General features: G+C 40.3%; 1 protein-coding gene across 2 annotated transcripts; it reads right to left on the reverse strand.

The window, feature by feature from the left end:
- Window positions 1-1336: 1336 nt before the first annotated feature.
- On the reverse strand, window positions 1337-11077 carry LOC106562677 (hepatoma-derived growth factor-related protein 3). Of its 2 annotated transcripts, XM_045689437.1 has the most exons (7): window positions 10961-11077; window positions 10275-10375; window positions 9331-9407; window positions 7017-7155; window positions 6322-6489; window positions 3159-3290; window positions 1337-2533 (listed from the first exon to the last, which is right to left on the reverse strand). In XM_045689437.1, the coding sequence occupies exons 2-7, from the start codon at window positions 10356-10358 to the stop codon at window positions 2507-2509; spliced, it is 627 nt and encodes a 208-aa protein (XP_045545393.1). In that variant the 5' UTR covers window positions 10359-10375; window positions 10961-11077; the 3' UTR covers window positions 1337-2506. The 2 variants fall into 2 exon arrangements, with proteins under 2 accessions (XP_045545393.1, XP_045545394.1); XM_045689438.1 differs by lacking the exon at window positions 10961-11077 and having other exon boundaries at window positions 3159-3287; window positions 10275-10944.
- Window positions 11078-12590: the final 1513 nt, after the last annotated feature.

Below are 12590 nucleotides of genomic sequence, written 5' to 3' on the forward strand. Positions count from 1 at the left end.
TTGGAAGCTGAACCAAGGCAGAAAACACAATTTTCCAGCATGCCAGACGCCAACTTTACACCAAACACTAAAGCTGCATTCATGACAAGTCGGAAACTCTGAAAATATGACTTGTAAACTCGGAGCAACAAGTTGTGTGCATTCACGTGCCTTGACCTCGTTGAGAACACTGATTGCTTAATGGCAAACAAGCTGCGTCAATCATAAACGAAAGTATAGCTATCAAGCTTGTAAAGAAATTATAGTGTTAAAAAAAACATAAATAGCCCCTTTTTAAAAAAAAAAATAATGCTTTGTTGTTGCATTTAACTGCCAAAAATGTTGTTATCGAGGTAATTTCCTTAGTAGGTGATGTCAGAGGTCAGCACAGGAATGATACCCGAGTTTTCCACTTATAAATAGTTTGAGGGCAGTTCAAATGTTTTTTTCACTTGGAAGCTTGTATTTTTGAGTTTCCAACATGTCATAAATGCCTCAGGATGAAAACCAATATATCGTCTGAGAAAGGTGCTTGCAAACATGGTTGTGTTATGTCTTTTTTCTCCTTCACTGCACTGTGGAAGAAGTGTGAATGGAAAAACAGCAGGTATACTGAACAAATATATAAACGCAACATGCAACAATTTCAAAGATTTTACTGAGTTTATATAAATGCAACATGCAACAATTTCAAAGATTTTACTGAGTTACAGTTCATATAAGGAAATCAGTCAATTTAAATGAATTAATTAGGGCCTAATCTATTGATTTCACATGAGTGGGCAGGGGCGCAGCCATGGGTGGGCCTTGGAGGGCATAGACCCACCCACTTGGGAGCCAGGGCCAGCCAGTCAGTGAGTTTTTCCCCACAAAAGGGCTTTTTTACAGACAGAAATACGCCTCAGTTTCACCAGCTATCCGGGTGGCTGGTCTCAGACGATCACACAAGTGAAGAAGCTGGATGTGGAGGTCCTGGGCTGGTGTGGTTACACGTGGTCTGCGGTTGTGAGGCTGGTTGGATGTACTGCCAAATTCTCTAAACTGACGTTGTAGGCGGCTTATGGTAGAGAAATGAACATTCAATTCTCTGGCAACAGCTCTGGTGGACATTCCTGCAGTCTGCATGCCAATTGCACGCTCACTCAAAACTTGCGACATCTGTGGCATTGTGTTGTATGACAAACTTTTATTGTCCCCAGCACAAGGAGCACCTGTGTAACGCTAATTTAATCAGCTTCTTGATATGCCACACCTGTCAGGTGGATGGATTATCTTGGCAATGGAGAAATTCTCACTAACAGTGATGTAAACAAATTTGTGCACCAAATTTGAGAGAAATAATGTTTTTGTGCGTATGAAACATTTCTGGGATTTTTTATTTCAGCTCATGAAACATTTTACATGTTGCGTTTACCTTTTTGTTCAGTATAATTGAAAACGTTAAGAAAATAACTAGGTAGTTGTGTACAACAGTTGAGCATGCCACTATAGAAAGCTTTTAAAATATACCATAACCCATTCTACTGATACACCTTAAAACCGATTAATCACTTCCCATAGAAAGATGAAGGCAGCGTAGTGCACAAAAGTATGCAGGTGGTAGGGTTCCATTTGGGATGCGGACGAGTAGTTAGCTAGATCAGTCAGGTAGAATACTGGCCCTATACTCTACAGCCAAAGTGAAATATATAGATAGAGAGTTAGAGAGTCGGTTTGTGCACAACACTTCGTACATTTATCTATGTCTTTTTCCATTCATCTTTTGCAGGTTACATAAAAGAGAAACATACAGTGCTGAGTGATATGGATATGTTATAGTCAGTTAAACACACATTTCAAATTTCCAGTAACTTTCCCCAAATTCTCAGGTTTCCCATGAATTCCAGTCTTATGACCACCGGATTTCCTGCTTATTCCCTCCTGATTGCAGGAATATTCCAACCAGGATTTCTGGAAAACTGGACATTTTTGAAAATGTACTGGAATTTTGCAACCCTAAGCTAGTCCCTCCCCTTAAACCATTGTTTTATAAAAGCAAAACTTGTATGATCAGAACACTGCAATACCCAACATATATCAATCGTCATAGACCACAAGGGAGTACTGTATATTCATAGAAGTTTTATCAAACATAGCTAACATGTTTACCTATATGACATCATTGATGGATTAATCAGATAGTGGAGGCCAAGGGTCAATATAAATATCGATTGATGCTTATTTTACACTGTTTAGATATGAAATGTGATGTTCTGATTTTGAAAGAGACGGGGACACAAGTGTGTGTGTATGTTGTTTTGAAGCTAGTTACTTTGGCTCTAGTCTAGCCTGGGCGTCTATTGGCTGAAGCAGAGTTGTACACATGTAGTGATATACTGTAGTGTTGTTTCTACATAGAGATAGACGTGAATCGCCCATTATAGGTAGTGCTAGAGGTGGTGATTATGGGAGTTTGACCATTCCAATATCACGTGACAGCAATATATATATATATACCTTCCCTTCCCTCTGCAGCTGTCCTCAGCACCTAATGTTCTTCTCTCAGCAACTGGTTCTGGAACAGAAGACATACAAATATTCTAATTGAAAAATATCCTATTAAACAATTAGAATACACATCAGAAACATAAGTATCTGACAGTGACACAGGACACAATGAAGTGATATAATAATGCTGTTTGAATGATACAAGAGAATCAGAACAATTATTTTGCTACCATGCCCCCTAGTGTCAGTATTCATGCATTGAATGAACAATATCTGCAACATTTTCACCTCCATTTTAATCTTTGCTAAATCAAATAAATTAGTAATCAAGTGTTGATCTTGCAACACTATCACTTTGCGGTACTAAGGAAGGAATAAACATACATGTGACTGAAATGTGTCAGCAATGTCCTGTCAACTAGGGTCAATGTCACGCCAAGCATACAAACAGATCTGGGATCAGGCTACATCCACCATGGTTGGGGTCAATTCAAATTGAAGACAGTCAATTCAAGAAGTAGACTGAAATTCTGACTTAATTGTTGTAAAAATGTTATATTTTCAATAAACTGAAAAGGAGAACCTATTTATTTTAAATAAATAAAATGTTATTTTAAATTGAAATCCTTTCCTGATTTAACTGACTTTAATTAGAATTGTCCCCAACCCTGACCCCCCCCCGGGCGGCTCACCTTGCTGTCGGCAGTGTTCTGGATGATGCCGTTATCGGGGTCTCCCCCCTCCGATCCGCTCTTCTGATCCTCCTCTTTCCCGTCCTCCAGATCCTCCTCTCCAGACGAGATCCTGGACAGCTTGGACGACTTCTGGGGACAACACACACAGATCAGCACTATTTATTTATTCAGTGAATGCAACAAATGTGGTGCATTGTTTTCTCCACCCCACAGGACATAGGGGGCTTGCTTTTATGCTCCATCGCTGGAGGTTGGCGAGGCATGGGCCGTGGCCAGTTATGAACCTTTTGAGGACCACAACTTCCTGAGGACGTTGAAACCAGGGAGTTGTTGTGTGCAGGTAGTGATAAGGTGCTCATTTGTCAGAACAGCACTCATGCAACACTAAATGGACGTGCTTTGCTAGTGGATAGCTAGAGTCCATGATACTGTATCAATAAGTATTTCACACAATTTCACAGATATGATTTGCTGTCTTGCAATATGTGGGAAACATAGAGTCTCATTGAACAATAAAGTAAGTACCTAATGAAGTTTAATGAACGCATCCATTATTCTTTGAACTAGACAATTATTTTAATAATTACTGGCCCCCAAAATGTTCTGTAGGTATCTGAAAAAGTGAGCATGGCTAATGATGTTTCAACCAATCCCCAGTCAGGCTTCATCAGATCTGCTCCCTGTTAGAATATCATAATGTATTAACATCCCTGTTAGAGTATCATAATGTATTAACATCCTGTTAGAGTATCATAATGTATTAACATCCTGTTAGAGTATCATAATGTATTAACATCCCTGTTAGAGTATCATAATGTATTAACATCCTGTTAGAGTATCATAATGTATTAACATCCCTGTTAGAGTATCATAATGTATTAACATCCCTGTTAGAGTATCATAATGTATTAACATCCTGTTAGAGTATCATAATGTATTAACATCCTGTTAGAGTATCATAATGTATTAACATCCCTGTTAGAGTATCATAATGTATTAACATCCTGTTAGAGTATCATAATGTATTAACATCCCTGTTAGAGTATCATAATGTATTAACATCCCTGTTAGAGTATCATAATGTATTAACATCCCTGTTAGAGTATCATAATGTATTAACATCCTGTTAGAGTATCATAATGTATTAACATCCCTGTTAGAGTATCATAATGTATTAACATCCCTGTTAGAGTATCATAATGTATTAACATCCCTGTTAGAGTATCATAATGTATTAACATCATGTTAGAGTATCATAATGTATTAACATCCCTGTTAGAGTATCATCATGTATTAACATCCCTGTTAGAGTATCATAATGTATTAACATCCCTGTTAGAGTATCATAATGTATTAACATCCCTGTTAGAGTATCATAATGTATTAACATCCTGTTAGAGTATCATAATGTATTAACATCCTGTTAGAGTATCATAATATATTAACATCCTGTTAGAGTATCATAATGTATTAACATAACATCCCTGTTAGAGTATCATAATGTATTAACATCCTGTTAGAGTATCATCATGTATTAACATCCTGTTAGAGTATCATAATGTATTAACATCCCTGTTAGAGTATCATAATGTATTAACATCCTGTTAGAGTATCATAATGTATTAACATCCCTGTTAGAGTATCATAATATATTAACATCCCTGTTAGAGTATCATAATGTATTAACATCCTGTTAGAGTATCATAATGTATTAACATCCTGTTAGAGTATCATAATGTATTAACATCATGTTAGAGTATCATAATGTATTAACATCCTGTTAGAGTATCATAATGTATTAGCATCCTGTTAGAGTATCATAATGTATTAACATCCCTGTTAGAGTATCATAATGTATTAACATCCCTGTTAGAGTATCATAATGTATTAACATCCCTGTTAGAGTATCATAATGTATTAACATCCCTGTTAGAGTATCATAATGTATTAACATAACATCTGCTCTGCATAGCTCAGTTCAACTCTGTGTGTGATGCTGATCTGTTCAACTTTCACTACACCACACTACACATATAAAGAACACAGGTCAAATTCTATGTGCGCTTAAACAAAACAGCTGTATTTGCACTGAGAAACAAAACAGTAAAAGTATAGCCAGCACTTTGAAGGACAAAAGCAAGAAAATGTTAATCTGTGTAATGCAAGCATGAGTTAGACTATTCCAATTTGAGAGGCTGAGGTCGGTCTTCTGGAATGCTACATTCCATCGAATAGATGTGCGTAATAGAGCCCAGTTGCTAGGCAACAGTGGTTGCTAAGCGAGGACGGGGTGGAGGGGGCTGTGGGTGACTTTTTTCAGCCCAGGCCTCAATGGACACCACAGTAACATTACCTACAACCCCCTGCCTCTGTATGGGCCCATAGGCTTTGTGTTGTCCTGATGAAGGAAATACCATTCAAATTGAACTATCAGCGTTTCTCAACCCTCCTAGTTCACTTCATAATCATTCTTTTTCAAGATATGCTGACGACTTGGAATGTAATGTATCAGTAGGTTTGTGATAGCCCCCCCCCCCCCCTCCCCATTGCTCCCCTCAACATATGCACCTGCACTCTGACCTCTCACCTTTAACCTATAGGTTAGCTATAGCTCCGGAGAGACTAGAGATAGATCTCAATAGTCTCACGTGGCTTCCTCTCATCTTATCGTTTGCTTCATTTAGCTGACATTGCTAAACAGGGGAAGACAGATACCTGGTTGGAAGGCATCCGTCATATTGCTTTCACCTTGTCCGGTCAGTGCAGATGAAGGAGAGGAGGCAAGGAGAGGAAGCCTCTTGAAAGTTTTTAGATGCACTTTAGAGATGCCCCTGAAATGACCCTGTTGGCAACCATCTCATACAAAAAAATCTAAAAACGCGCCCAAGACCATTGTGACACTTATGTTAAGCCAGTGTTCTTCAACCCTGTTCCTGGGTTCCCACAGGCTGTGCAGGCTTTTTTTAATAACCCAGCAGTAACACAACTGACCAAACTAATCATCTATCAAGTCTTTGAACCAGGTGCGTTAATGCTGGGTTGGAACAAACATCTGCACACCCTGTGGGTCTCCAGGACTATGGTTGAGTTCTACAGGTTTACAGTGTGATAGAGTGTAATAACAGGTTGAGTCTGATAACTAGTTTGTGATAACCTGTACCTTAGAGGAGGCAGTCTTTTTCCGTTTGGACCCGGCCCTGTCTTCCTTCAGTTTGCCTTTGTCATCTTCCACCTCCTCTATGGAATCTCTCTCCTCTCCTTCACTGCTCCCGTCTGCCACGTCTCCTCCTTCTCCCGCCGTCTTGGAAAAGCTCTGCTGCTGGATGGCCTGAGAACATAGGATAGAGTAGAATAGAATAGAATAGAGTACAACTTTGTCAACACAGAGTGGCAAATATACCTTTGGCTTCATAGTGACATGAGAAAAATCTACAGAAAAATACAGTGAGCAGACACTATTCACTGATGTGCTATTGAGATCAACTGAGAAAATATTGAGAGCAAAACAAATAAAATAGAAGTCTCTTCTATAAGGAACTCTCCAGGAGAGGACTGCACCAAGGTCAAGCAGCAGCCCATAATATGTGGACACTGGACTATGACAAGCAGTTATGAGACATCAGCAACTAAGATACAACTCTCGTGTGTGTGTGTGTGTGTGTGTGTGTGTGTGTGTGTGTGTATGTGTGTGTGTGTGTGTCCTTGTTGCTGATGGCTTAGAAGTTATTAGTTATGAGTTTGGCTTATAAGTTATAACTGGTATTCAGAATGCACTGTCCACATATCTTGATTACTTTTGTATACTTCTGTATGTGCCGGCCAATCCACAAAAATGGACTGAGGAGCATGACGGACCTGATAGCCGGTGAATTTGACCCCTGCATTGTTCTCGATCTCCCACAGACCCTCGTTGAAACCTTTCCTCTTGTTGGACTTGCCAAACTTGTCCTTGTACTCCTTGTATGGTAGGAGATCCCTGGGGCCCAGGAAGGCACTGTGGTGGGACAGAGATGGTGAGCAGTACTGCCAACATGACCAGAACCAAACCACTAACATTCATCTGTCATCACAAAAATGTAACTTACACTGAGTGTACAAAACATTCAGAACACCTCCATAATATTGAGTTGCACCCCCCCTTTCCCCTCAGAGCAGCCTCAATTCGTCGAGGTATGGACTCTACAAGGTGTTGAAAGCGTTCCACAGGGATGCTGTCCCATGTTGACTCCAATGTTTCCCACAGTTGTGTCAAGTTGGCTGGAAGTTCTTTGGGTGGTGGACCATTGTTGATACACACGGGAAACTGTTGAGCACGAAAAACCCACCAGCGTTGCAGTTCCTGACACAAAGCGGTGCGCCTGGCACCTACTACCATACCCCGTTCAAAGGCACTTAAATATTTTGTCTTGCCCATTCACCCTCTGAATGGCACACATACACAATCCATGTCTCAATTGTCTCAAGGCTTAAAAATCATTCTTTATCCTGTCTCCTCCCCTTCATGTACACTGATTGAAGTGGATTTAACAAGTGACATCAATAAGGGATCATAGAATTCACCTGGATTCACCTGGTCAGTCTATGTCATGTTAAGAGCGGGTGTTCTTAATGTTTTGTACACTCAGTATATGTACTACATATACTCCGTCATGTAACTTATATACTCAAGTTGTGCTACTGTTTTGTGAAGAGAGCGTTCATGTTTATAACTAGTGTGTGTGTGCGAACAATAAACATATTCGCTATAAAGTACCCAAGTTAAGATAGTGTTATATTTAAGCAATGAGGCACAGGGGAGTGTAATATATGGCCAATATACCATGGCTAAGGGCTGTTCTTATGTACGACACAACACGGAGTGCCTGGATACAGCCCTTAGCCCTGGTATATTGGCCATATACCACAAACCCCTGAGGTGCCTTATTGCTATTATAAACTGGTTACCAATGTAATTAGAGCAGTAAAAATAAATATGTTGTCATACCCGTGGTATACGGTCTGATATACCACGGCTGTCAATTAGCATTCAGGGCTCAAACCTTCCAGTTCATAATAGGCCTATATTATCTGCTGATCACTATAATACAGTGTTATAACGAGCTCCCGAGTGGCGCAGTGGTCTAAGGCACTGAATCGCAGTGCTAGCTGTGCCACTAGGGATTCTGGGTCTGAGTCCAGGCTCTGCCACAGCTGGCCGCAACCAGGAGACCCATGAGACGGCGCACAATTGGCCCAGCGTTGTCCGGGTTAGGGGAGGGTTTGGCTGGCAGGGATTCCTTGTCCCATCGCGCACTAGCGACTCCTGTGGCGGGCCGAGCACAGTGCACGCTGACACTGTTTTCTCCGACACATTGGTGCGGCTGGCTTCCGGGTTAAGTGGGCATTGTGACAAGAAGCAGTGCGGCTTGGTTGGGTTGTGTTTCGACGCACGGCTCTCGACCTTCGCCTCTAAAAAAATATTTTTTTTTATAACAGTGTAATATCATAGGCCTCAGTGTAACACCATAGGCCTCAGTGTAATATCATAGGCCTCAGTGTAACACCATAGGCCTCAGTGTAATATCATAGGCCTCAGTGTAATATCATAGGCCTCAGTGTAATATCATAGGTCTCAGTATAATACCATAGGCCTCAGTGTAATATCATAGGCCTAAGTGTAATATCATAGGCCTCAGTGTAATAACATAGACCTCAGTGTAACACCATAGGCCTCAGTGTAATATCATAGGCCTCAGTGTAATATCATAGACCTCAGTGTAATATCATAGACCTCAGTGTAACACCATAGGCCTCAGTGTAATAACATAGACCTCAGTGTAACACTATAGGCCTCAGTGTAATATCATAGACCTCAGTGTAATATCATAGACCTCAGTGTAACACCATAGGCCTCAGTGTAATATCATAGACCTCAGTGTAATATCATAGACCTCAGTGTAACACCATAGGCCTCAGTGTAATAACATAGACCTCAGTGTAATAACAGAGGCCACAGGAGATGCTTTTGGTAATATGCTTATCAACAACAAAGTTGCAAAGAAAAGGTGTGCATGTGTCCCAAGTATTCCCTATGTAGTGCACTACTTACCCCATTGGGCTCTGGTCAAAGGTAGTGCACTATATAGGGAATAGGGTGCCATTTGGGACATAATAGTAGTGTGTTGCTTACGTTTCATGCGTGCCGAAGAAAAATATGGGATATTTATTAGCAGGTGGCTTGACAGCTCCCTCTGGAAGTTCATCAATCTAATGGGGGGGGGGTGATGTAAAGAGTGAGAGAGAGAGAGAGAGAGAGTGATGTAGAGAGTGAGAGAGACTGTTATAACACTCAAGTCAGATGTATCTGTTCATGGGATCTCAAAAATGAACCCATAATACAAACTGCAACAGTGTATGTGAACTGTATTGTTAACACACTTTAATATTTCAGTAAACAGTAATATCATATCTTCAATGCTGTATGTTGGCTACATATTCCAAACAACAGAAATAAGAGTGTAAAGTGTCAGTATCTTGAAACAATGTTGCAGATGCTAGAACACTTGAGGCCAACAGCGTAATCAGAAGCTTACAATGTAACATTGTTGTTGGAAAGGGCTCACACTCACCCGGTTACCTCAGGTCAAGTCTGACTGACTGTAAAGGCTAGCTCTAGTAGGCTATACCAAATCGGCGAGTTGCTACAGTAGCTAATTACTCTATAGGCCTATACAATTACAACGGCTTTGCATTCAAGGGAATTTGTGGAATGTGGAAAATGAAAAGTAAAAACAGTACGTAAGGAAGAGACGGATTCAAAAATAGACGTAGTAGCACACCATTCAATAGCGCCCTTATTTCCTGACTGGGAAACACAGGGAAAATGTAAAGGATGGTAAACATAAGAATGAGTGGTTATTGTGGTTTGCAGCGTATCAAAATAGCGAGCAGCAATAGCTGTGTATGTGATGAAGGTAGGCACACTGTGAACTAAGCACTTTGCTGCGAAACACAAACACGCAAGGTGAAGAAGGTGGCGGCAAGAGCCCATCGCATATATCCCAAAGCATCGGCGGTATTGTCTCAGGCAACCCCGCCTCCCTGCTTTTCAGCTCGGCTGCATCACCTACTCACCCTCGCTGGCCAGTGTGGGTATCCCTTCATCTTCGCAAAAACCAAATCTCCTGCCTTGTACTCCCGTGGCCGTGGACGAGCCATAATGACTGTGTGCCAGCCTACTCCAATTTGAGATGAAAATAAATTAAGGTGTTTTAGTTCGGCCCTCAACAGAGATGGGAATTATCGACCATCAATGTTTTGATAGCAAGACTGCAGTTTACACGTAAATAAATAATTAAAGCAAAGGATAAGGCCTGGAAACGGTGCCTCATGCACAAAAATGTGTAGATCAGCGCAAGAATACAGGTACAAAACCTCAATCCCAACGTCGAGAAGCTGTCACTGTAGTCCTTAGAGAGTGTTAATAATAATAATAATTTAAAAAACGTCCTCAATAGTGCATGTATTAATTTAAAAAGGACAGCGGCATGGAGAACATGGACTCTCACCAAAATTAGGCTACTCCTCAAATAGAGACAGAAAATATGGGTAATTCCTAGACTACATGACCAATTTCTTGCCTGTCCTTGCAAAGAGGCACAATTTAAAATGCAGTATTGTTTTCAATAACAGCCTACATTTTGAGTAGCCTGCAGGCTACTTAAATATGCTAAATAAATTATGGCAGAAAATAGGTCTGCCAGTGACATAGGTGTCAAACTAACCCTAATACTGCCAAAGTATATGCAGCAATATACTACCTTGTGAAAAGAATACCGCGATTAAAGAGTCTGTAAGGAACTTTTGCTTCTGGGGGAGCTATTGATCCAAAAGGGGCCACTTAAAGACATTCTGCCCAGATTATCTCATTGGATAGAAAGGGGCACACCTTCCCATGAACATGAGCAAAAGATACAGTATATAGAGTGCCACAGTATGAGTCATAATACCCATAAAACCTAGCGGTCAAACAGGGAAATGGCTCCAACAAGTTCCCCACCATTTATTTTTCCCTTTGGGGTATTTAGAAACACATAAAATAAGGGCTGTGTAAATTTCTCTAGGACAAGGTGACTTTTATCAATATATTTGCCTGTATTTACCCCCCACAATTGAAACGCTAATTAGCTGCTAATGCGGCTATCATAAAGAACTACAAATGCCAAAAAGGTACGAATCTCTGGATTAACAATCTAATGTTAGCTAAGTGTAGTAATGAATAATTTAGCTACATTTCTTTAAATGGACAATTCTTTGAACTGTCTTGTGCAAATTTTAAATTGACACAATACCTATTAGCAAAGGTGTCATCTAGAGATGACGTGCAGGAGTTTGCTGGGATTTGTAATCTTGCATGACTTCTACTTTGATGCTAATTAGCATGTTCAAATCTGAGAGGAAATAGGCCGAATAAATATATTGATAAAAGTCACCTTGTCGGAGAGAGATTTACATGGTTATCAAAACATCACGCCAGGGTAAGCCTACACAAAACACAACCCTTCTGTTAAGTGTTTCTAACATCCCCTATGGAAAAAATGAATGGTGGAAAAACGATTGGATCCATTTCCCAGTTCGACCACTATGTTTTATGGGTATTATGACACCTCCACTGTGGGGCTCTACTGTTAGCATAAATATTCAGATTTTATGAGTTAATGAACCATGCAGACAATACTAAGGCCAAAATGTAAGGTTCACATTTAGCCAGCAACTTCTGTATAGCCTCTTTTAACAGATTGATTGCATTTATCTGATTCAGGGGCCTGATTTTATTTTTTTATTCCAGATTAAAATGATCCTGTGATTAGTTTGGGGTTTTGGTTAAAGCATATATTGTGCTTCGGATTTAGGCCTATTCTGAATGGTTTAAGTGCTATAAAGAAAAGTGTTTATATGTAGAGTTTACAATGAACTATAACATATGTCCACATAGGTTGTGTTTAATGGGGAAGGCACATGTACATCTAGCCATATAAAGATTAAGAGAGGAAGTCCCACTCATCGAAAGATGTTCACTACAATCCAAGGTTGCATAAATTCATGTTCAAACTCAAGAGGAAAATCTGAATCATGTGCATATATGTTTCAACCAGCAGATGGTAGTAAAACCTAAGCAATGCCAGAGAGCCAAACCCTCATGGACAGCCAGGGCAGATTCTCAGGGGAGTTTCAGTTCGATTTGCTACGTTGCGTGACGGTTTGTACTGAACGACACGTTTCCCCGAAAACGTTCGTCAACTTTCTTGAACAGACTTTGAGGTATATTTGCTCAGTTTGGTGGGTGTATCGGAGTGTGGCTTGAAACAATGAGTGACGTAGGTCTATTTAAAGGGCAGCCGTGCATTTTGAACCCACAACCCAACCACTCCAGTTTTTTAACTGGCCATA

Source organism: Salmo salar, chromosome ssa11 (assembly GCF_905237065.1).
Source record: "Salmo salar chromosome ssa11, Ssal_v3.1, whole genome shotgun sequence".
NCBI lineage: Eukaryota > Metazoa > Chordata > Actinopteri > Salmoniformes > Salmonidae > Salmo > Salmo salar.

What these genes read in the sequence shown, in the direction of transcription:
- LOC106562677 (XM_045689437.1), bottom strand. Translation starts at nt 10,358, where the DNA reads ATGGCTCGTCCACGGCCACGGGAGTACAAGGCAGGAGATTTGGTTTTT. An exon ending in ACCCACACTGGCCAGCGAGG is followed by an intron (nt 9,408 to 10,274) that starts GTGAGTAGGTGA and finishes CCCCCCCATTAG; the next exon opens with ATTGATGAACTTCCAGAGGG. An exon ending in AGAACACTGCCGACAGCAAG is followed by an intron (nt 2,534 to 3,158) that starts GTGAGCCGCCCG and finishes CTTCTGTTCCAG; the next exon opens with AACCAGTTGCTGAGAGAAGA.